The sequence below is a fragment of the Heterodontus francisci genome, chromosome 2, assembly GCF_036365525.1.
Source record: "Heterodontus francisci isolate sHetFra1 chromosome 2, sHetFra1.hap1, whole genome shotgun sequence".
Taxonomy (NCBI): domain Eukaryota; kingdom Metazoa; phylum Chordata; class Chondrichthyes; order Heterodontiformes; family Heterodontidae; genus Heterodontus; species Heterodontus francisci.
The window spans coordinates 79,510,352-79,536,503 of record NC_090372.1 but is presented as its reverse complement, the minus strand read 5'-3'; the positions used below and the strand labels follow the sequence as shown (position 1 = coordinate 79,536,503).

The 26,152-nt window shown below is 44.0% G+C and overlaps 1 protein-coding gene across 8 annotated transcripts in view; it reads left to right on the top strand.

Moving 5' to 3' along the window:
- Positions 1–26,152, top strand: part of LOC137384908 (RNA-binding motif, single-stranded-interacting protein 3) — a 1,676,909-nt gene that overhangs the window by 1,523,987 nt on the left and 126,770 nt on the right. For all 8 annotated transcript variants that reach the window (XM_068059619.1, XM_068059634.1, XM_068059609.1 and 5 more), the window contains 2 exons: positions 14,295–14,341; positions 16,423–16,519. In XM_068059619.1, coding sequence (XP_067915720.1) covers positions 14,295–14,341; positions 16,423–16,519 — 144 coding nt within the window. The remainder of the gene's footprint in view (positions 1–14,294; positions 14,342–16,422; positions 16,520–26,152) is intronic.

Below are 26,152 nucleotides of genomic sequence, written 5' to 3'. Positions count from 1 at the left end.
CGTGAATATCCCCCGCCTCTGCCTTTTCGTGCCCCCCCATCCCCAAAGCGATCCTCTGGTCTTTTAAAATCAGTTTCAGAAGTTTAATTCCCCATCCCTTTAAAGACAGGAATCCCGCTACCAAGAGGTGCTGGCCAATCAGAGGGCCAGCAGTTCAGCAGTATCGGCAATGCCACCAGGAGCGGAGGCCACTGCTGATACTGCAGAGCCCTTGGACCCCGGACAAGAAGTAAGTGAGGCCAGGTTGCTGGGGCCATTCTGAAAGGCGCCGGTGGGGTGGGTTGGGGGTGGTCGTGCAGTCCGGGGAGGGTGGTCCGGGGGGTGGGGGTAAAGTTGTTCCCACTGGGGGTCCACCATGGGCCACAAGTTGCCCACGTGATGGAGGTTCCCCCTCCCACCCCGACACCAACCCGCTTGTAAGATCCCAATGGCAGAGGGAAGAGGCCCTAATTGGCCATTAATAGGCCACTTAAGGGCCTCAATTGGCCTCTGGGTAGGAAGGCCGTCGTCGGCCTATCCCGCCCCGGGAAGATTGCTTGGCGCTGGGAAAGTGATGGGCCCTCTGCCCCTCACGCTCCCGCCACCCGTCATATTACTCAGTACCACCCCTTGCCTCCGACCCCATCTCGGGGCCACACAAAATCCCGGACGAGCAAAAGGTTCTCCCAATGTCCTGTCCACTCAACTAAAATGCCGAAAACAGATTATGTGGTTATTTATCTCTTCGCTATTTGTCAGACCTTGCAGTGTGCAAATTGGCAGCCATGTTTCCCTAAGTTATAGTCGTGGCTGCTGTTGATAAGTATTTAATTGGCTGTGAAGTACTTTGAGACATCATGAGGTCTTTAAAAGTGTTGTATAAGTGCAAATTTCTTTAGTTATTTTGTCCTTATACAATTTACATATTTGCTACACTAGCCTGACTCAGTCCCAAATAAAGTAACAAGAATTACAATTAGCATTGTTTATTGGAATAAATAGAGATGATTTGTCAATTTTAATTCAAATTACATTAATTAATAGTCTGGCCGTTAGCAAACAATCAAACAGTATTTACATTTATTTACAAATTTCAATGATGATACATCATCATTAAAAATTAATTGATAAAAACATTAATTAAACAAATAATTGGTGTAGTGCAGAATAAATTCGGAATAGTTTTCTGGTGTGCTTTGTTGTGACTATACATCATACTCCAAGACAGGTCAAGAAAATATTAGCCATGCCTTTGAGTCGGAAGGTTATGAGTTCGAGCCCTACTTCAGAAATCCAAGCACAAAATCTAGGCTAACGCTCCAGTGCAGTACTGAGAGAAAGTAAAAGGTGCTGTCTCCAAACCAAGGCTTTGTCTGCCCTCTGAAGTGGATGTAAACGATCCTGTGGCATTATTTCAAAGAAGAGCAAGGGAGTGTCTTGGTCAATATTTATCCTACAACCAACATAGCATCACAGGGATCATAGGAAATAGGAGCAGGAGTAGGCCATTCAGCCCATCAAGTCTGCTCTGCCATTCAAACAGATCATGGCTGATCACAACCTCTATGCCATTTTCCCCACTACCCCCATATCCCTTGATGTCGTTAGTATTCAGAAATCTATCAATTTCTGCCTTGAACTTGCTCAATGATTGTAGAGAATTCCACAGATTCACACCCTCTGAGTAAAGAAATTCCTCCTCCTCTCAGTCTTAAATGGCCTGCCCCTTATTCTGAGACTGTGCCCCCTTATTCGAGACTCACCAGCCAGAGGAAACATCCTGTCACAGCTACACTGTCACGCCCTGTAAGAATTTTGTAAGTTTCAATGAGATCACCTCTCATTCTTCAAAACTCCAGAGAATACAGGCCCAGTTTCTGCAATCTCTTATCATAAGACAATCCCACCATCCCAGGGATTAGTCTGGTGAACATCTGTTGCACTCCCTGTATGGCAGGTATATCATTCCTTAGGTAAGGAGACCAAAACTGTACATAATACTCCAGGTGCAGTCTCACCAAGGCTTTATACAATTGAATCCTGTACACAAATCCCCTTGCAATGAAGGCCAACATACCATTTGCCTTCCCAATTGCTTGCTGCACCTGCATACTAGCTTTTCGTGACTCATGAACAAGGACACCCAGGTCTCTTTGGACATCAACACTTCCCAACCTCTCACCATTTAAGAAATACTGTGCCTTTCTGTTTTTTTCTGCCAAAGTGGATCCCTTCACACTTATTCACATATTCTATCTGCCATATTCTTGCCCATTCACGTAGCCTGAGCAAGTACCCTTGAAGCCTCCTTGCATCCTCCTCACAACTCACATTCCCTAGTTTTGTGTCATCAGCAAATTTGGAAATATTACAGTTGGTCCCCATATCCAAATAATTTATATAGATTGTAAACAGCTGTGGCCCAAGCACCGATCCTTGCAGTACCCCACTAGTAACAGCCTGCCATCCTGAGAATGATCCATTTATTCCTACTCTCCGCTTTCTGTCTGTTAACCAATTCTCAGTCTATTCCAATATATTATCCCCAATCCCATGTGCTTTAATTTTGTTTGCTGACCTCCCGTGTGGGACCTTATCAAAAGCCTTCTGAAAACCCAAATACACCACATCCATTGGTTCTCCTTTATCTGTGCTACAAATAACATCCTCAAAAAACTCCAACAGGTTTGTCAAACATGATTTCCCTCTCACAAATCCATGTTGACTCTCCCCAATCATATCATTATTTTCCAAGTGTCCAGTTATCTCATCCTATATAATAGATTCTAACATTTTCCCTACTCCTGATGTCAAACTAGCAGGTCTGTAGTTCTCTGTTTTCTCTCTCGCTCCCTTCCGAAATAGTGGGGTTACATTTGCATCTTTAAAACAGATTATATGATCATTATCTCATTGTTGTTTCTAGATCTTGATGTTGGCTGCCATGTTTCCTACATTATAACAGTGACTTAAAAGTATTTAACTGGCTGTAAAATGCTTTGGGATGTTAGGTATTATATAAATGCAGGTCTTTTTATTTTACATCAGTGGACTAAGTCAGTGCAGTGAAAATTGACTATATTCAAATATTACTGAATGGAGTGGTGAGCAAGCAAGAAAGAAATGATCTTATCTTAGTTTTACGCTCATTGACCCACAAATAAAATATATTGATGAAAAAAAATAAACATATAGGACTGAATTTTGATGGGCAGACTGCCTGCCGCGATATTCAGTGCAGTGGCACATTATCATCATGGTGATGTGCCGCGCCGCGCCTCACCCCTCCCCCACAGCCCCCCAAATTATGTGGCGTGGGTGGGTGGGAGGGGGCAGGACATTCAGCGCCATGATCGGCATTGGCTCAGCTGAGGAGCAGGTGCTGGGGCCCTATTTAAAGCACCCCAACACCTGCTTCCCGACAGCTGACAAATGCTTAGCTCAGCACAGAATACCGTGGATGCTGGTAATCTGGCAGAAAAGCAGTAAGTGCTGGAAATACTCAGCAGGTCAGGTAGCATCTGTGGAGAGAGAAGCAGAGTTAACGTTTCAGGTCAGGTCCAAGGTCACAGACCTTTTTGCGTGCAGAGGACAACAGCCAAAGTCATCCACAGCCAAAAGGCAATCAGATCAGCAGCCTTCCTCCGGTCAGGCTGCTAGAGCAGAAGTAACACCGAGAAGGAGCACTCACAAGCGTTTCCAAAAACCACCATGACACAAATGGGTCTGCACAGGTGACACAACACTGACCAGCACAACTAGGCACACTCTGTAGGATGCAGGTAGTCAGCCTGAGCACTCACCACTGCAATTCACAGTGCACAGTTGAGGAGAAGCAGGTTGTGGCACTAGAGGAGTGCAGTGACCTGCTGCCTGGATGGCTGTGTGGATGCTATCAATGATTCGGGTGTACTTGTGAAATCCAGCAATCTGATGTTATTGGCTGGCTGTGCCACACACCTGTTGCTATTCACTGGTAAAGAGAAAGAAAGTGTGGATCTTGCAAATAAGTGGCTAGCCACTTCTTTGATACACCTGGGCAGCAAATTGGTTGAGTGTAAGTAATGCCTTTGTTGGTCTTGAAAGAGTCCAGTCTGGAAAACCTGAGGAAAGAAGTGATCTTGACATTCCATTGATAGTGTTGTCCCTTTGATGACCATTAGCAGCATTGTCTTTGTAGCAGATGCTACCATCTCTGCAAATGTCTTCCTGCTGACCCAGATTCAGTGAAGGCTGCTCCCTTGGTCATTGCCAAGTAGTATACCTGGGTTTATAGATTATGCTTGTAGGCATAATGTCAGATGCACATGGTCTGACTTATCTGTCACTTGTTCTTCGAGGAATACTTTTTTTGATTTTCGTTATCCTCTTGTACAAAATACTATGAAGGTGTACTTTGAAAGTAAATCATGTTTAAAAATTTTTACAGGAGACATTTAAGAGGGTGCTTCCTGGCTGGTGATAGCCTTAGTGGCCTTTACTACCCACTTTAAATGGGTGGACTTAATTCCAGTTGGTAACTTGTCAGGAAATATTGAAGGTGACAGCTGTGTCTAATGCCTTTTCAACACGTTCTGTGTCAGGGTAAACTACACTGGTGGGAAACCAGGCACGCGACTCTGCAGTACACAATGTGTAGCCGTAGAATTTGCAAAACCCAGATTTTCTCACTCATTTATCACTGGAGAAATGTTTCCAAGTGGAATTTTTACCTTGATATTTCGGTGTGACGTTCTAAATTCACATTATATATGTGTATATAAGTAGAAGCTTTGCATGAAAAAACACAATTCAGTTGGAAAGTCTGCAAGTCAAGACACCCCAGAGATGAACAAAGTATTGTGCAGGACCCTCAGGACAAAAAGTGCTGCATTTCACTAAACATTTCTGAAACCATTTTGATTGCTCCTAGCAGGGTCAGCAGCACCATGAGCTCAATGTGCAAGATGAGAAAATAATTACTCATGAAAAAGACCATTTGGCCCATCTTAATTCACCCATCTAGAGAGATCCTACCCTTCTCCCATCTAACGGTAGTAATCAGTTTGTTAAATGTTTCTTAAATGATTCCATAGTTTTTGCCTCCGCTATTCTATCTGGAAGTATATTCCACATATTCACTCTTTTTCTTGGTCATCGTGAATTTCTTGATAATGCTAAAATTACCCTATACTGGTTTGAACTAGTCCCCCAGTTCTGCATGATTGGCCTCTTATGCTGAGACTGTGTCCCCATGTTCTATATTCCCTGACCAGTGGGAACAATCTCTCAGCTTCGACCCTATCCGGCCCTTTCAGAATCTTGTATGTCTCAATCAGATCGCCGCTCATTCTCCTACACTCCAGAGATTACAGGCCCAGTTTACTCAGCCTCTCATCATAGGACAACCCCCCTCATCCCAGGGACCAATTTCGTAAATCTTCGCTGCACCACCTCCAGTGCAAGTATATCCTTTCTTAAATGTGGAGACCGAAACTATACATAGTATTCCAGGTGCATAGTACACCAAAGCCCTGTACAATTTTAGTAAGACTTCTTTATTCCTGTACTCCAGTCCCCTTGCAATAAAGACCAACAAGCCTTCCTAACTGCCTGCTGCACCTGCGTGTTAATTTTGTACATTCCTTGTACAAGTACCCCCAAGTCTCTTTGAACATCAACATTTACCAGTTTCACACCTTTGAAAACATATTCTGCTTTTCTATTTTTACGACCAAAGTGAGCAACTTCACACTTCCCTATATTGTACTCCATTTGCCATCATGTTGCCCACTCACTTAACCTGTCTATATCTCGTTGCAGCCTCTCTACATCCTCCCCGCAGTTTACCTTTCCACCGAGCTTTGTATCTTCAGCAAACTTAGATACATTACTCTCTGTCTCTTTATCCAAGTCATTAATATAGAGTGTAAATAGCTGAAGCCCCAGCACTGATCCTTGCGGCCTGCCAATTTGAAAATGCCCCCATTTATGCCCACTCTCTGCTTCCTGTATGTTATCCAATCCTCAATCCACATTAATATATTACCCCCAACACCATGAGCCCTTATCTTGCCTATTAATCTTTTATGTGGCACATTATCGAATGCCTTTTGAAAATCCGGGTATACTACATCTACTGGTTCCCCTTTATCTATCCTACTAGTTACATCCTCAAAAAAACTCTAATAAATTTTCCAAACAGGATCTCCCTTCTAATCATACTATGCTTTTCCAAGTGCAATGTTAAGATTTCTTTAATAATAATTTCTAGCATCAGCTGTTAGGATAACTGGCCTGTACTTCTCTGTTTTCTCCCTACCTCCTTTCTTGAAAAGTGGTATAACGTTTGCCAACTTCTAATCTGACGGGACCATTCCTTAATCTAAGGAATTCTGGAAAATCATAGACAGTGCATCCATTATCTCTGCAGCTATCTCTGTTGGAACCCTAGGACATAGGCCATCTGGTCCTGGGGACTTATAAGATTTTAGTCCCTCAAGTTTCTCCAACACTTTTTCTTGGCTGATATCAATATCCTTAATTTCCTCACTCTTTTTAGCCCCTATGTTACTGCCTATTTCTGGTATGGAACTTGTGTCTTCTACTGTGAAGACAGACACAAAATATTTGTTCAATGCCTCTGTTATTTCCTCATTCCCCATGATGATTTCTCCTGTCTCTGCCTCTAAGGGACCAACATCTACTTTAGCTACTCTCTTCCTTTTTTAGATGAGGAAAGATGGGAGGAGGCTCGAGTGCATAAATGCCAGCATGGACTGGATGGGCAAATTACCTGTTTCTGTGCTATATATCCTATATGGCTTAGTATCCTGTGAACCACCTTGGGATGTTTTCTTACGTTAAAAATGCTATATAAATGCAAGTTGCTGTTGTATCCTATTTTTCCTGCAATGGCTGGCCAAGAAGTAGTTCTTGGTTGTCTGAAAATAGAAATCAGAAGAGGAGAGTGGGGTGAGGGAAGAAGGGAGGGTGGAAAGCAAGAGGTCCACAGTCACATGATCTACAGCTTGCACTTCATGCCAGACAATAAGATGAGGGTGGGGTAGGATTTGAGAAGGGCCATAAGGCATTAACATACCGTCATTCTGAATGTTCTCAGCAGCACCAGATGCTGGATAGGGTAGACACTGAGAGATTGTTTCCGCTGGTTGGGGAGTCTAAAACATGAGAGTACAGTCTCAGGATAAGAGGCCGATCATTTAGGACTGAGATGAGGAGAAATTACTTCACTCAAAGGATTGTGAATCTTTGGAATTCTCTACATCAGAGGGTTGTGGATCCTCCATCGTTGAATACATTTAAGGCTGGGATAGACAGATTTTTAGTCTCTCAGGGTATCAAGGGATATGGTGAGCAGGTGGGAAAGTGGAGTTGAAGCTTACAATCAGCCATAATCCTACTGAATGGCGGAGTAGGCCTGATGGGCCATATGATCTGCTCCTGCTCCTATTTCTTGTGTTCTTGTTTTCAGTGGCCTCTGTGACAGCTAGCCCCATGATGCTGAATGCAGTCTCTTCCAATGGGCTTAGTTGATGCAGGCATGCCTGTTCCTCTCCCAGTTATGCTCTGCCTCCTGTGGATATGGTCCACTTTGTCCTGCAGCAGAGAGGGAAAAACGTCAGTGAGTATGTTGCCATGTGCTGTAGCTGAATAGCTGGAGTGTGTGGAAGATGTAGAAGTACGTGTGAGTATGCATCATTGGTGGGTGTGTGAGGGTGAGGTGGAGCATCTGAATGTTAGGTCTGTGTTCTGATTGCTAGGGACTGCTAATGGATGAGTGATGAGGCTGTGGTGTATTGAGCAGCATGAGAGGTTGGTGGTGCAGTGAGTAGAAGATGTCATTTGAGGATGCATTCACTGGCTTTGACCTCTTCGTGAACATCTTGTGGCACTGTTTCCAGGTCCTCAGTGCAAGACTTAGGGAATTGACCTCTCTGACCACCTGCTCCAACTCCCTTCTCAAGATTTGCCCAGTGAGCCTCCTGGGCCCCTGTGGAAACATGGCCGCTCTCCTCCCACTGACTTCCTGGACTAAGGCATCCAACGCCGCATCTGAGAACCTGGGAGCCCCCTCTCTTGCCTGTTGCTCCATTTGATGTCCTTCTCCTTACAGCCACTGCCACTACAGGCAGTTAGCAGTAACTTCTGTGTAATGAGTGCAGCTCCCCTTTAAAAGGGACAGGCTATCATTTGCAGGCTAGCTGAAACATGTGCTAGCCAGGCATGCTGCTGGGTCCCCTGTTGAGGATGCAGCCAGCCAGCAGTGAGGATTGCCACAGCTGAACCCTAAAATTATTCAATTAAGGAGGCAGCACAAAGTTTGCGTGCTGGCTGCTTTGACAGGACCAGGCATGGGCTATTCGCAAATAGTGACCCCAATGCCTGAAAATTGGAGAAATCCATTTTTTAACCCATATAGTAGAAATTGTTGTCAATGATTTTATTACCTGAGCATTTCTCCAATAGTGTCAATATTTTGGCTCCTATTTTAATGGAAGGATTAAACTGCTTAAAATAAATGGGTGGCACAGTGGCGAAGTGGTTAGCACCGCGGCCTCACAGCTTCAGGGACCCAGGTTCGATTCTGGGTACTGCAAGTTTGCTCCCACAGCCAAAGACTTACAGGTTGATAGGTAAATTGGCCATTGTAAATTGCCCCTAGTGTAGGTAGGTGGTAGGGAATATGGGATTACTGTAGGGTTAGTATAAATGGGTGGTTGTTGGTCGGCACAGACTCGGTGGGCCGAAGGGCCTGTTTCAGTGCTGTATCTCTCAATAAAATAATAAATAAATAAATAAAAAATGAGTTAGAGCTCTCCTGCTCATCTGCTATCCCATATCAGGTCCCTCTCACCCATCACTCCTGCCCTTGCTGACCTACTTGGGACCCCAGTCCCACAATGTCGTAGAGTTAAAATTCTCGTCCTTGTTTTTAAAATCGTCAAGGCCTTGTCAGTTGCTTCCTCCAACCCTACAACTACCCCCACCCAAACATTCCATTCTTTTGACTCTGGCTTCTTATGCATTCCCCCTCCCTTTTCCTCGCCATTGATAGCTGCACCTTCAGCCATCTTGGACCTCTGTGATATACTTGCTAAACCCTGAGGTTTTGCATCTGCCTGTTGTCCTTTTTAGTCCTCCTTAAAATCCATCTCTTTGAACAAGCTTCTGATCACCCCTTCTTATGGCCTGTATTTTGCACTGGTAATGACAGCGAAAATCAGCATTTGCCAGCAGTACTCCTCTTAACCTGACAGCATCTTCTGGAGTCCGCACGTGAGCAGTTAAATGCAGAAATCCAGAAGTTGCTGCCACTGATTCTACACTTCTGCATGTTGAAGTTCCCCCAGACTGCAATCAATTAAAAATCATTGATCGGCTAAGAACTTCCACACTTATGATCTTAGTCTCACTGTAAAAGCCCTTGAAAAAGCTATCCCTTGTTGAATGAGGTGTAAGTGGGTTTTCAACAGTGTACTAATTTCATAATTACTGCTAAACAAGCCTCATTGGCCCAGAAGGAATAACTTTATATTTGTTGAATGTCAGATGTCTCCATTATGATAGAAATTTCACATTTTTCTTGAAAAATGTAAAGTTTGTTTATGATATTTTAGCTACCGCCTTAATCCCATGTTTACGTCACAATCATTTATTTCACTCTTTGTAAAAGTTAAAAGTGAAAAAATCAGTGCTTTTTATTTCCTGCTTTGTTGTCTGTGAGAATACATCAAGGCGATTGGCTGCTTGATGACATCACTGTTGCTGAATGTCAGGAGATCCCCTTGACTTGGTGCCAGATTCGAACTGACATGGGAAAGGGGAAGCCCACACTCCAACAACACTTAAGAAGCTCGACACCATCCAGAACAAAGCAGCCCGCTTGATTGGCACCCAATCCACAAACATTCACTCCCTCCACCACCAACGCACAGTGGCGGCAGTGTGTACTATCTACAAGATGCACTGCAGCAATGCACCAAGGCTCCTTAGACAGCACCTTCCAAACCCACGACTTCTACCACCTAGAAGGACAAGGGCAGCAAATGCATGGGAACACCACCATCTGCAAGTACCCCTCCAAGCCACACACCATCCTGACTTGGAACTATATCGCTGTTCCTTCACTGTTGCTGGCTCAAAATTCTGGAACTCCCTTCCTAACAGCACTGTAGGTGTACCTACCCCACGTGGACTGCAACGGTTCAAGAACACATCTCACCATCACCTTCTCATGGGCAATTAGGGATGGACGATAAATGCTGGCCTGGCCAGCGCCGCCCACATCCTCATAAATGAATAAAGAAAAACTGGTTCTTTGTGGGCAGCTTTCTTCGAGGTCAGCGCTGAGTGCCTTTGGTTCGCCGCTGACCATAAAAACCAGCCCAATATCTCCTCCTTTGTCTCACCAACAATTTTTTTCTAATTATAGCACTGAAGTGTCATGGGATGTTTTTCTACATTAAAGGTACTATATAAATGAAAGTTGTTATTGGTATTAGTATCTATGGAAAGTATCCATGATATAACATAACTACGTTTCAGGTGGCTTTCCCTATTTTCAGATTTGCAAACAATTATCTGCTGAGCTTTGGAAAGTCCTATTATAGGATGCTATACAGGGCAATCCGGATAGGGAGGGGCATCTCAGCTAAAAGACGAGTGGATACAGCCCTAGAACCCTCACTGAGGGGCCTTCAGTTGACTCATGGGGGCTCTGAACATCTGCATCCCTTGGCAATATGGAAGATGTTTACAGGTTTTCCATCAATGTGATGACTGTCTGGAGAACCTATCTGCAGTGCCAACTGCACTAGGCCTAATTACTTACATTTATACAGTCCCTTCATGTCAGTTTATGTGTGGATATATCTAGGCTGGACACTTGTAATAATATTGACAATGGCCTGCTTACGAAGGCTCACTCCCTCCACTGCAAGGTTTTTGAAAGTTGAGCTGTAAAAGGAGGTATCAAATCATCTGACTAGTATGTAGGTCCTTTGATCTCTGCTACTGGTGGGATCCTTCCCAGATGTTTAAAGAAAGTCCTGTGGAGGATTCGGTGTCAGATCATCACACCACTCAGCAGCATATTGTGGATTCCTTTGTCCTGGATGGCAATGGTGGGAAAGAGTTGCCAGAGTGCTGGGACTCTGGGGAATAGGCATTAATCCCACAGGCATTAACTATAAAACAGTTTCACTAGAATATTTGGCCAGAGAAAACAATTGATTTTCCCCCAGTGAGATTGAGCTTTTTCAATGTGCTTTGAGCCTTTGTACATTGGAGTCAACCTTCTTTATGCCATTCTGCTGACATTGTTGAGATGTTTTCAGTAGGCCTGTGGTATTTGATGAGATTAAATTGAATGATTTCGCAGTTGTGGATCTTATGTAAATTCAGTTCATTGGTGTAGAAATGCTAATTGCATACTGAAGAAACCAGTATTGTATATTTGTTTCACTAAAATAAACAATTTCTGTGAAATGAAACTAAATCTATCTTCAAGAGGACTCCTGCATTTGTATCTTTGCCTCCACATCTAATATCATTGGCAAATACAAAGTGTCTAATGGCATCTGTGGATTTGGATAATGACAAGTAATTTCTGTTTGGGTGTCTTTATTTTCCAGCAGTGGTAAGTCATGTTGCTACATTCAAGGAATTTCAGCAATCCCACTTGAGTGGTAGAAGAGGCAGTACTGCATGAAGCTCAGAGTATAATCAACTAAAAGCCTAATGACCAGAACTCCAGCTAAATGACAGTTTCAATTATCAGATAATTGTATCTATAATATGAGCCTCTGAGGAACTTTGCAGAATATCTGTATTTGCACTGTATCCCTGCTAGCATTGGACTGGAAACCTGTTCCCAGCAACCATCCATCTCCTCCCAGCCAGTGTAAGAGAGCTAGTCAGTAGGTTTGATACAGGATGCATAGTGTTCTTCACTTACTGGCATTGTGATGTGCTGAGGTGGAATCCTGTAAATATTGCCTTATTTTTGCAAATTTGTTGAAAATATGAAATTATTTTCGGTAATATAAACTGTGTGATCACAAATTATAGTGGAACATTTACTTTTGTGCTAACCCTATTTTTATAATTACCACATGTTCATTTTTCTAATGCATTATCACAATAATTAAGGGATCAAGTTAATTATTATAGGGCAATGGTAATCTAATGTCACTTTCTAAAGGTATTCTTGCTTGTTAAATACATGTTATGTATAATATCTTTTAATGCAATGTGTACAAATTAATTTTTAGACACTAGACAGATGCATAGGTCAGAATTAGGACTGTTGACATAATAGAGCTGATTCTGTGTCTCTGACTCTAATCCAGAAAAACTCCATACCAGCAGAAGAGCCTCACATAATTATCCCTGGTCTGTTTGGAAGTGTGTTATAAATCATAGATGAATAATTCCAACATTTCTATGAGGAACTATGATGCAAACATGGAAGAGCTGTAGAAGTTATAATTAAACAGTCATTCTTCACAAAAATATCACAGTTTATAAACTTTTTGTTCATTCATTCTTGGATAAGGGCATCTCTGGCAATGCCAGCATTTATTGCCCATCCCTGGTTGCTTTTGAGACGGTGCTGGTGGGCCGCCTTCTTGAACCGCTGCAGTCCATGTTAAAGTGTTCCCACAGGGCCGTTAGGTAGGGAGTTCCAGGATTTTGACCCAGCGACGTTTACGGAATGCCCCTATAAGTTGTAATAGTGAGTAACTCAGAGGGGACCTTGAATAAATCATTTGTGTAGATATTTTGAACTGTTTATTTTAGTGAAATAAATTGATACTTTGAACTGTGCATCACCTAAGGAGGTGTTCTTTCCTCAGACTGTGACATTTTGCTTACAGAAATCTATGGAGTGCATAATGTGGATAATGGGTATGTCAAATGTATCTTATACACTCAGCAATATGTTGACATACACATCATACTGGTCTACAATACAGCTGGTTAATGTCTAATAGAAATAATAGTGAATTAATGCTTAATGTTTATAACTACTGGATAGATATCTGGCAGCTTATCTGTCTGTAGCAGTCAATAATATGGTTGCTATTTGCAGGTTCATCATTCCCCTTGCCTATAGACTTTTATAATGAAGTGCCTTCATCCTTGGTATTCCTTCAAGGACATTAGGCTGCTTTCTACAGGCCCCTGCATCTATCTTGGTTTTTCAAATTTTGAGCATTTCTTTAAAGGCAGTCTTCGTCCAGTTATTTCAACATCCGCTTGGTTTAGATAATGAATGAATTTAATGAATTCTTCTGGTGAAATGTGAACATCTTGGTCGCTGAAATCTGTCTTGTGCAATGGTGTAGTTTGGCTTGCCATCCCCCTTCTGCTGCTGTTGGTGGAAACTAAATTGAACAAAAATGAAGTGTCTAGGTTGTTTAGCTGATGTATTTTCATTATTACATGTTATGTTCCATTGTATGGCTTAACTTGCCTTCTGTGGTAAATTAATATGTAGAAAACCAGAAAAAGCCGCACTAATAGTTTGGTGGTAACATTGTGTCATAACCAGCTGGTTACTGCTCAAATCAGCTTAATGCCTCATAAAGGACTTTATACAAACTGACTCTTCTCCACATTTAAGAAAAGAGTCCAGACCTACTCTTTTTTTAACCAAGAAAACTACTCAGAATTTAAACAAAATCCTTGTCACTTGGACATTTGAGCTGTTCTAACAACACATAAAACAGCAAAACATCTGCCAGGATCGACAAAGCCTCCCATCAGTTTTTACAATCTTCATAAAATGTTAATATTCACAGCACAAAGCAGAAGTGAAAGTACAGTTTGGTGACATAGTATTCTTTCACTGATTTGATATTGGAATTCCCTACAAAGGCATTACCTTCATGAAAAACCATGTTGAGCAACCTTTTTTCATTTGCTCCTAGCATGACACAACAACATAAATCTCATTGGAAGACGTTATTGTGTCACTTATATATCACAGTGGAAATGATGCATTGTTCTCCTGGTTCTCTCCGTCATGGCCGAAAACAAATGTTTGCCACTTTATTCATGAAGCTATTTTAATTTTAGAGAACTTTTGTTTTAAAATCTTAGCGTAAACAACTAGTTTCAGGCAGCTTCCCGTAAAGGGGGCTTGAATACATCTTTTAAATTAATAGAGCTATTGACCATTTCTACATTCCTACAAAACATGATCAACTTGGAAGGTATGAGATAAATAACATTGGTTTAGTTGGTATCAACATACAGCTTTTTACGAATGCATTATTGAAAGATTATTACAATTCTTTTTTCTTTAGACTGGAATGGCTTTAACCTATGATCCTACTGCTGCTATGCAGAATGGGTGAGTATTTCCTGAGATGTATGCTTACTTCTTATCAATTATGGGTGTGTTGGAAGCCCTTCAGATTACCATATCCTCCCGTAAATGCTGTTCCAAACATAACACAGAGTCACATACTCACATTAAAGCATTCACATTGTAAACTGGTGTTTCAGCCAGAGTACTAACATTTACAAACTGCATGGTAATAATGCAATTGAACAAATCCTGCTGCTTCTTAATAAATCTCAGATTCCATTCCTGGAACAAACATCGAGCCCAATTTCAACAATCCTGGTCATTTTTATTCTTTGTCTGAAATGTACTCAACAGCTTTCACTTATACAGAAATAACTACTTAATTTAATATTTTGAGGAGAATTCTATTTTTGACACAAAGCCACCTCGATACAAAGCCACCCTTTGCATGAGTTTGCTCATAAAAAGATCACGTGATTCAGTTCGTGGATTCAGTTAGCAGTGTTTACAATTTCATATTTAAGTTTTAATTCACAGCTACTTTTGCTGCAGTCTAGTGCTTTCAAAATGATACATTATTTATTTTATAACAGTCTTGGAGGAATTGCCACAGCACATTTTAACTGCAGAACTGTATTAATATATCCACCTCTCCACTTGTGGTTCGTCACTCCTCTAGAATGCTTTTGTGTGATAACAAAATTAATACAAATTCTACACATAAAATGTATATTTATATAAAAATATCTTTTCACCTGTTGTACTGAACTATTTTAGGAAGGGATGGCAATAGCCAGGCAATCCATTTTTATCCAGTATTTTTCTACTATGGGTAATAGATGGGCTGCAGATTTTGGCAAGGAAAGTCTAGTGATGATAGAAACATCAAAGTACAACTATACACAGAACACAAGCATGTACATTGGAACATGTTCATGTACATATATATGGCGAGGACAGTGGTTTCCTCTAAGGTACATGTTGGCAAACAACTTGGCAATTAACCATTGGCCGGAAATTTACACCGCCCCAGCGGGTTGGATGGTGGCGTGGAGGCGGCGTAAAATTGAGCGGCAGGCTCCGGGAGGCCTAACCGCCCCGATTCCGCCTCCGACCAAGTTTACGGAGGTCTGGCGGGGGGCTGAGAAGTGGCCCGCCCGCCTGAGGCCAATCAAGACCCATAAGTGGCCACTTAACGGCCACTTAAGGGCCCTCACCCACCTCCACGGGTATTTTACCCGTGGCAAGCGGGTGTGCCGGGGACGTGAAAGGCCGCCCAGCTACAGCTGCCGGCCTTTCCGCACCCCGGTGGGGGGGCCTGGCAATCGGGCACAGGGTGCCCGATTGAGGGCCGCCCCCGTCTCCCAACCCAACCCCCGGATCCAAGACGCCCCTCCCTCCCCCCAAACGACTACTTGGAGCTGACTAGAGGGAGGGCTACCTGAAGAGGTTGGATATCTTGGAGCTGAGATTCAAAACATTACGTTTCCAAACTTCTTGTCCTGTCATTCATAGGCTTCATTTGAAACCTTTATAGTAGCTTTATTCGGTTGTGAGAGACGATGCAAGTTATTTCTGGCATGACCGATTCCCCTGGTGAGGCAACCCAAACTTACCTTCTGCCCCGGTTTCATTGCGTCCTCCTCGGTCGGCTGGGCTGCAGTCCCAGCAGTGGACACCGCTCCTGGTGGTGCTGCTAAGAATAAGAACTGCCAGCCCACTGATTGGCCGGCAGCTCACTGAGGCGGGACCTCCTCCCTCAAGTGGGTGGAAGTCCCACTTTCGGCCAATTAAAGCTTGGGGATCCGTAAAATACGGAACGGATGCCCAGGCTGGGCAGAAGCAGGTTCGGCACCGACATTTACGTCGGAGTCCGGCTCCCATCCGCCCAGTGTAAAATTCCGGCCATTATGTCTAATTGACATTTTTAAATTTGAACAGTCAGGATTGCCCAACCTCTGATCTGCGTAATTTCACAATGAACCATTGTAAATGTGTACCTTACGGACCTGCATGTTCAGGAACACAGCACATTGTAAAAATTGGAAAGGGAATGACACCAGCTGCAGCTTTTGTCTGGAATTTCTTTTTTCTTATACTAATATTGTGCTTACTTCCTACAGTTTTTATTCTTCACCGTACAGTATTGCAACAAATCGTATGATTGCACAGACATCTATCACACCTTTCATTGCTGCTTCACCTGTTTCAACATATCAGGTAGGGGAGAATTTTCCACTACTCTATTTTTTCCCATTATTCTGTTAATCATTAACTACACAGGGATGACTTTTTTTTTGCTTCTGGAAAACCATCTGATGAATGCAAATTAATCAAAAAGCCTTGTAGATTTTTTTTGACTACTTGGAGCTGACTAGAGGGAGGGCTACCTGGAAAGGTTGGATATCTTGGAGCTGAGATTCAAAACATTATATTTCCAAACTTCTTGTCCTGTCATTCATAAGCTTCATTTGAAACCTTTATAGTAGCTTTATTCGGTTGTGAGAGACAATGCAAGTTATTTCTGGCATAACTTACTCAGGCTATTTTACAGCTTCCCTTGTCTGCTCCTGGGTACTTATCCTAGTTAGTGATCTTCATTGGTAAACTGCAGCTTCTACAACTCAACAAGCAGTTATTTTGTCACCATTACCCCAGACTTTTATTGATGATATAGATGTCCATGCACTTTTATAGTTTTCACATGACACAACTCACCACGTTAGGATAATCCCACAGGAATTTGAAAGTGAGACTTTCTCTTTGAGTCCTTTTCTAAATTTTGTTGTAACTTCTCAGCACAACAGAAAGACCAGAAACATTTTAAAATGGCGGCCCTTACTACATTACTGCTAAGTTTTGTTTGTGTTTTTTTTGTTATCAATGCTCTAGCTCCTCTTTATTATTATCATAGAACAGATCTGAGTGATCTGTTATAATGCAGGGCTTACAAACATTTTGCACCAAATTGCAATATCATTGAAGAACTGATTTTTAGTCACTCAGACCTTTTATAGAAATGATCATGATGTTCTGTGGATTTCACTACTGGACTAAATTTTATTTTTGATAGCTCCTGACAACGTTAATTGTGCAACTGCCCCTCCATCACCTGGTGCATTATTTAGTCAATGTGCAATGATAAGTGGAGTGGAGGGAGGGGGAAAAGTGACATAGCTTTATTCATGTGAATCAATTCTCTTTATATCCTGAAATACAATACACAATTTTATCTCTACATAAATGCTACAGTAATTTGTTCACCATTTTGATAGTTCGCCCATCACCGCCCACAGCCAACCCCCCACACCCCCTCCATGGAAACTCAATAAAATCACAGACAAAACACAGTTTATTCATGGTGCCTGAATCTGTGGGAGGACAAAGGCTCTGGAATATAAGGAGTAATGCTTTCCCAGTATTTTATAACAGGTTTCGTTAATGTATGAAACTACCTAAATTGGAATCATTCTTAGTATAAGCTCAGGAGTTTTCAGGATGGTTACTCATCATCACTGATCAACTTGCCTTACCATTCAAGAATTTCCCTCTTAATGGGACCAGAAAATTAATGAATTGATTTCAAAATGAGGTTGTAGTCAACCTGATCATTGTTAATGACTCAACTAGGTCGGTATAATTACATAAATGATCAGACACAAGTTTCTAGAACCTAGGTCCTGCTCTCAAATACTAAAATCCCCATTTTAACACAGGTTGACAGGTGCAAAGTTCACCCAAACAGTTTACCATACTATACAGTACTGCACAGATAGAAATTTGCCCTGAGTGATGCAACTGAGACGTTTGCGTTAAATGTTGAAGTAAATAAAAAGAAAAATGTCACCAGTTCTTTAAGATAGTCACTGTAATTTCTGCAAGGGATTTTTAATCTCAGCACAACTTTGGCAGAACGTGGACGAGGACCATGGAGAAATGGCATAAACAACAGCTGATCCTCCACAGAAGTTAAAGTGAAAGATTGGAAGAGCCCTGCACAAATTCTCCCCCAGTATTGCTGTTTAGTTTTATCTTTGAGCAATAAATGATACTGCCTATGTTTGTGCACCATCATTATGTACATTGCAATTTTGCAGTTATATTAATCTGAGAACCTAATAGAACAAGTCAGTCAGCATGGAAGATTAACTTGGTAATACCATTCTATTTGCTTAACAAGGAATATCATTATAGTGATGAAAGAGGGCAAAGATTGACTACAATGGGCTTTGCAGCCAAACCGCCTTACGTAACATAGCACATGAATGGAACAAGTTTTAAAACTGGAAATTGCTGTCGGTGATTTTGCTTATGAATACTTCAAATGCTCATATCAAGTTTGCAAGTTCTCCCTGTGTCTGCGTGGGTTTTCTCCGGGTGCTCCGGTTTCCTCCCACATCCAAAAGACTTGCAGGTTGGTAGGTAAATTGGCCATTATAAATTGCCCCTAGTATAGGTAGGGAAATATAGGGACAGGTGGGGATATGGTAGGAATATGGGATTAGTGTAGGATTAGTATAAATGGGTGGTTGATGGTCGGCACAGACTCGGTGGGCCGAAGGGCCTGTTTCAGTGCTGTATCTCTAAATAAATAAATAAATTAACTGTCAAAATAGGAAAGAAGAATTTTTGATGAGCCCAGTAAGCATTCGTGTAATAACACAGCCATTTCTGTAAAAAGAAAGGATATTTGGGTTTGCACATAGAATGAAAAGTTGCCTTCAATAATTGTTATTGCTTTTCTCTCATGAATGCAACACAATTTGATATGCATGAGCTCCTGCTCAAAAAGTAAAAATAGGCTGCGATCTGGCAAAGGAAAGATAGGAAGTGGCTTAACTGGAAACAACAAAGCTCTCAGGACAGAGATGTTGCTATAAGAGCAGTGATAATGCAATTGTATCTGGTTACTTGTACCAGACAAGAACAAGTCGCAAGTTCACAAGCTAATTACCAATGAAGAGCAACCTTTGACTTACCCTAGATCATCCATCCAAAAAGACCCTAAATTAACCCCATTAGAGCATCTAGTTGGTTCTTATGTGATGCTGGGGTTACTGCCTCTGCAGTTCCATCTGGAAGTCCATTTCCTGTATTGATCATTCTTTAAGACCTAAATTGGTCTTTGACTAGTTTGAACCTTTGGCCGGAATTTTACCTTCTCAAATTGGCGGCCTCAGAGATGGCTGCAGCGAAAAATGGTAGGCGATGACGTCAGGGGTTCCGACCTCATGACGCCAGATTGCCATTTTACTCTTGTTGGGCGACAGGCAAAATGGGGACGCTGCTGACCGTCCAACTTATGGCAATTGCCAGCCAATTGAAGTGATCAAAAAGCCAATTGACATCCATTTTAAGTCGCTTGTGCCATTTTGCATTCTGCACACGGGTTACACGGGGTTGGGGGGTGGGGTGGTCGCAGACCCAGCAGCTTTAAATGATTGGCAACTCCTCTCTGAAGGAGTTAGAGGTACTTGAATTTTCTGTTTTGTGTGTCTTATTTAACAGCAAATTCTAAGGTCAGGGCTGATATTGCTGGCTCACAAGGGCCCACTTGAGTGAGTAATACTCCTGATAGAGCCACAGATTTTGTGATTTATTCCGGGTGGGGGGGTGGTTGCAGCAGGCAACAAAAAGCTGTCCTTCAACACATCTTTGGGACGCAGCTACCATGGGCATTGTCCCCTTTGGAGGAGGGTCCTCCAGCGAGGAAGAGAATGGCACAAGGAGGGACAGGGGAACAAGTGGCCAAGGAAATCAGCAACCTGCTAACCAGCTGCAGCCTGGTAATGGGGGAGGAGCAGATGGCTACAGAGTTCATCAGCAACAAAGACCTGTGAGGAGATGAGTCTACCCAGTAAGCAGGGTGTACCAGCAGTGGTTGAGCTTCCAGCAGATGTCAGAGCGTCAGTGCCTTAGAAGACTGCCCCTATCCAGAGAGACTGTGACATCTGTGTGTGAGATGATAGCAATGGAGGTCAGCTCCAACTGCGTGGGTGGCCATCCAATGCCAGTGGCTCTAAAGATCACAATCACTCTGAATTTCTATGTATCAGGCTCATTCCAGGCTTCTACAGGAGACATGTGCGGAATCTCACAATCATCTGCACGGCACTGCATAAGGGTGGTAACTGATACCATATTCAGGCAGGCCAATCAATCAGGCCGAGAGCCAGAGGCTTCAGCGTCATTGCTGGGTTTCCCATGGTCTAAGGCGTTATTGACTGTTCACATGTGGCCATCAGAGCTTCTGCAGGTCAGCCAGAGGCCTTCAGTAATTGAAAGGGGTTTCACTCGATAAATGTACAACTTGTCTGTGACCATCGTTAAAGTATATTGCAGGTGTGTGCTCGTTATCCAGGAATCAGTCACGACACATTCATTCTCCGAAACTCCCAGGTGCCAGCACTTTTCAACCCTCCCCCCCCCCCCCCCACCCCCCCGAGTGCCTGCAAGGATGGATACTTGGCAACAGGGGTTACCCGCTGAAGACATGGCTGATGACACCTGTGAAGAACCCACTGAATGAGGCAGAGGAACCTTACAATGTGAGCCATGCAACGACCAGAGTCACCATTGAGCAAACCATGGGTTTTCTGAAGATGAGATTTAGGTTCTTGGACAACTCAGGTGGTGCCCTTCAGTATTCGCCAGCAAGGATTTCTCACATTGTACTTGTCTGCTGCGCCTTACATAACATGGCACTGCAAAAGGGGGAGGCCCTGGATGCTGAGGAAATTGTTTAACACGAGGCATCCTCAGGCGATGAGGGTGAAGGGTTTGAGGAGGAGGAGGGGGCGCAGCCACCTGGACATCTGGAGGAAGCAGTTGGAGGTTTACAGGAATTGGGTGCAAGGGAGGTTTGGGAGACTCCAATACTCAGGCCTTTCTCCTGACCTGAGATTCATGAGCCATGCAGTCTGCCAGAAACTGACATGTCAATCTAAATTCAGACATTCACATCTGCTGGAACCCCAAAAGCACTCACCTGCAACGGTTAATCTCAGCTGCAGTGGTTCACCATTACCTCCAACACACCACGGCCCACTGGTGCACCTCCCCCATGTCTTCACTTCATACCTCATCAGTTACATGAGACATAAACAAGCAAAAGGAGAACTTAAATATAGTTTTCAGAAAGTTGCACAAAAATTAACATGGATCAAAATCACACCAGTGCAACCTTAGTGCAGATACAGTGATTTCTTAAGTCGTTTGTGAGTGCTCACACGTGTCGATTCCCCTTTGCCACCAAGTACGGCAGAGGCAGGAGGCTCTTCAGGCTGCTCTGTGGCTTGGGAAGACCTTGGCGGCCATCCTCTGGCTGCCTGAGGCCATGAGGGCCCCGGCACATTGAGGTGACCCTAAGCAGTCTCAGGACCACCCTCTGTCATCTTGGCATTCTGAGGTGTCACTGGCAGAGGGGCCAAGGAACCACTGTACGCATCAGAAGCGTCCTGAGCGGAGCCCCCAAATGCATATTTCTGTTGCTCTTCTGCCATCATGAGGTTCATTTGGGCCTCCCTGCTGACCTGAGAGGGATGACCACCTGGAGGAGACCCCAGGAGCCTCGTTCCACTCTCGCATTGCCATTAATACATGGAGCTCACTGACATTGCAATGGAGTGCAAGTCTCTGCACATCTCCAGCAGGCACTGGGTGGCCTCCTGGAGCTGGCTCTCCACAGCAGTCGCCAATCTGTCAATGGAGGAAGTCAGTCACTCGTTTGACAGGGTCTGTGCAGAATTCATAGCCTGGAAGGACTCCTCCAAAGAGCACGCATAGTTTCTGGTAACTCCTCCAGACCGTCACGCACTTCATCCTGCACCTGCAGCATCAGCTGCTGAATGGATGAGCTTAGCTGCTCATCATCAGCGTGGGACTCAGCCCTGGCCTGGCCTCCCACAGTCAGAGTGTCAGAGGCATCGGCCGAAACTGCCACTGGCAGCTGTTACGGCACATGTGCGGTGCTGGCACGAGGTTGTGGCCACGAATCCGAAGATGGAACCAGCTCAACTGAGGTGACTGTATCTGAGCTGGTGCTTGGTGCGGGGAAAGGATGTGTCGCTGCACCCTCTGAGGTCCCCTATTCCTCCTCAGAGGTGGTCGGATGTCGCCCGGATACATCGCCTGGCAGCAGCTGTAATTCACCTGCAGGAGAAAACAGAATGATCAGGTCTGAGCGACACTCTGGACTGAAAGACATGTCGTAGACTGCAGTTTGGCCACATGTATTTGAGTTTGAACGCATGAACAACTTCCATTGTTTGAGTCAGTCCTCCGCCCCCACCCCGTGCCTGCACTCTGGGGTACTCGCCCTCCTGGTGCGGTGCTCTGGCCTCACCATCAGCAACTGGTCAGCCTCCATCCTCCCCAGCAAGCAACAATGCCTCCTCCTCCACAGCAGTGAGAATGGCAATGATTGGAACTCCTCCACTGGTATGTGCCTGCTCATGGGTATTCTGGGCCCTTTTCTCCTGTGGAGACACATGACAATCAGTTCAGTTACTTGACTTGAAGGAGCACCTGCGCATCCCTCTTGCTACATGCTGCAACTGGGACCATTGCTATTCAAGTGTAATGTTGGCACAATTCTGGTTCCTTGTGTGGGTCAGATGTGCCCAGCATATGCCCCATGACAGGGCTGCAGCCATTCACTCCAGGTGGAGGGCTTTCACCTTGCAGCATCAACACCTGGCTATCCACCCACCTAAGTAATGAGGACTGTGATATGCCACTCACCCTGGCAGAGCGGAGAAGATTGATGACCTGCTTGCGGCACTGGATCCATGTCTTCCTCACAACTCTGTGACTGCTGACCTCCTCTGCAACCTCCTTCCAGGCCTTCCAGGTGATCTGGGGAAGCCTTCTCCTTCTGTCTGGTGGGAAGAGGACCTCCCGCCTTGCCTCAGCCGCCTGGAGGAGGACGTACAGGGAGCCATTGTTGAACCATGGGGCCACCAGGTTGGTTCTCTCTGCCATTGCCACAGGCGGGTTCTGGTCCTCCAAGGTCTCAGGTTGGTTTCTGACAAGGTCCGGTCGATCGCCCCATTCAGTGAGAGGACAGCTCCTGTTCCCCTCAGCCTGCTGTGTCAGCAGTGTCGCTCCTGCCCCTCCCACCGTCCACTGAGAAGCATGCAGCATTCTCAGAGCCACTAAAAGTGCTGACAGCCCTTTTAAACGGCTGTCAGCACCTTCTTCTGAATCTTGCCCCGCTCCTGCTGACGCTGAGCTTCCCGCCCGCGTGCGCCTTTTCTATTCAAAAGTCCACTGGTGAGACATAGAAACATAGAAACATAGAAAATAGGAACAGGAGTAGGCCATTCGGCCCTTCGAGCCTGCTCCGCCATTCATTATGATCATGGTTGATCATCCAACTCAGTAACCTGTTCCCACTTTCGCCCCATACCCTTTGATCCCTTTAGACCCAAGAGCTATATCTAGCTCCTTCTTGAAAACATGCAATGTTTTGGCTTCAACTGCTTTCTGTGGTAGTGAATTTCACAGGCTCACCACACTCTGGGTGAAGAAATTTCTCTCATCTCAGTCCTGAAATGTTTACCCTGCATCCTGAGACTATGACCCCAGGTTCTGGACTCCCACCACCATCGGGAACATCCTTCCTGCATCTACCCTGTCAAATCCTGTTAGAATTTTATAGGTTTCTATGAGATCCACCCTCACTCTTCTGAACTCCAGCGAATATAATCCTAACCGACTCAAACGCTCCTCATACGTCAGTCCCGCCATCCCAGGAATCAGTCTGGTAAACCTTCTCTGCACTCCCTTTATAGCAAGAACATCCTTCCTCAGGTAAGGAGACCAAAACTGCATGCAATATTCCAGGTGTGGCCTCACCAAGGCCCTGTATAATTGCAGCTAGACATCCCTGCTCCTGTACTCGAATCCTCTCGCTATGAAGGCCAACATACCATTTGCCTTTTTTACCGCCTGCTGCACCTGCATGCTTACCTTCAGCGACTGGTGTACGAGAACACCCAGGTCTCGCTGCATATTCCTCTCTCTCAGTTTATAGCTGTTCAGATAATAATCTGCCTTCCTGTTTTTGCTACCAAAGTGGATAACCTCACATTTATCCACATTATACTGCATCTGCCATGCTTTAGCCCACTCACTCAACTTGTTCAAATCACCCTGAAGCCTCCTGCATCCTCCTCACAATTCAGCCTCCCACCAGTTTTGTATCATCTGCAAATTTGGAGATATTACATTTAGTTCCCTCATCTAAATCATTAATGTATATTGTGAATAGCTGGGGTCCTAGCATCGATCCCTGCGGTACCCCACTAGTCACTGCCTGTCATTCGGAAAAAGACCCATTTATCCCTACTCTTTGTTTCCTGTCTGCCAACCAATTTTCTATCCATCATTGGATACCTAGCACTTGATCGCAGCGGCAGTTGAGCGCAGAGTGACCACAGCCCTGCTGGGTCATGTTAAGTTCCGGCATTTGTCTCCTTGTTCTACTCTTGCAATTTCCCTTTTCTATACTATTATTATTTTATATACATGTATGAGATAACCTAACAGATGCCTCCTTTTGAGACTGAAATGCCTACATTTCTCCAAACTTTCCATACAACTCAGATAATTGATACTAATAATCTGCTTTCTAGTACTTCTCTATCCTGCCTCCCACACTCAGATGTCTCCCTTGTATTGGGTGACCTGAACTATCAGAGTCAATGTGAACAAACTCAAGCTGAATTCTTAAAAGTTTGCCACTGTTTTATCTACCTCTGAGCCATTGTTTTATTTTCTGGCACTTCACAGTCTTGAAAGGTCGGTTCTCTGCTGTATTGCAGCATCACTGGTAAACTATTGGCACCCCATCACATGTTAAAGTGTTTCATTTTTTACAATCAGATGACTCTTTTCAGTTAAGCTTGAGTGTGCGTCTTGAACTGACCAGAATGCCATATTTTCCAACTGGTGCAGTTTCCTTTCATCTCTGGGTCCTGGACTCAGATGCATTCTGAGACTAATTGGATGAATGTCTCCTCCCTCATGATTCTTTGTGAAATGAACTTAGATGGTCTCAATTCAGTTTCTTGATGCAGGAGGGAACATGGAATACTCCAATGATCAAGTATTACAGAGAACATAGAACATAGAACAGTACAGCACAGTACAGGCCCTTCAGCCCACGATGTTGTGCCGAACATTTAACCTACTCTAGATCAAACTACCTACATACCCTTCATTCTACTATCATCCATGTATCTATCCAAGAGTCGCTTAAATGCCCCTAATGTATCTGCTTCTACTACCACCGCTGGCAGCGCATTCCACGCACCCACCACTCTCTGTGTAAAGAACCTACCTCTGCCATCTCCCCATAACCTTCCTCCAATCACCTTAAAATTATGCCCCCTGGTGATAGCCCTTTCCACCCTGGGAAAAAGTCTCTGACTATCCACTCTATCTATGCCTCTCATCATCTTGTACCCCTCTATCAAGTCACCTCTCATCCTTCTACGCTCCAATGAGAAAAGCCCTAGCTCCCTCAATCTTTCTTCGTAGGACATGCCCTCCAGTCCAGGCAGCATCCTTGTAAATCTCCTCTGCACCCTCTCTAAAGCTTCCACATCCTTCCTATAATGAGGCGACCAGAACTGAACACAATATTCCAAGTGTGGTCGAACCAGGGCCTTATAGAGCTGCAGCATAACCTCGCGGCTCTTAAACTCAATTCCCCTGTTAATGAAAGCCAACACACCATACGCCTTCTTAACAACCCTATCAACTTGGGTGGCAACTTTGAGTGATCTATAGACATGGACCCCAAGATCCCTCTGTTCCTCCACACTACCAAGAATCCTGTCTTTAAGC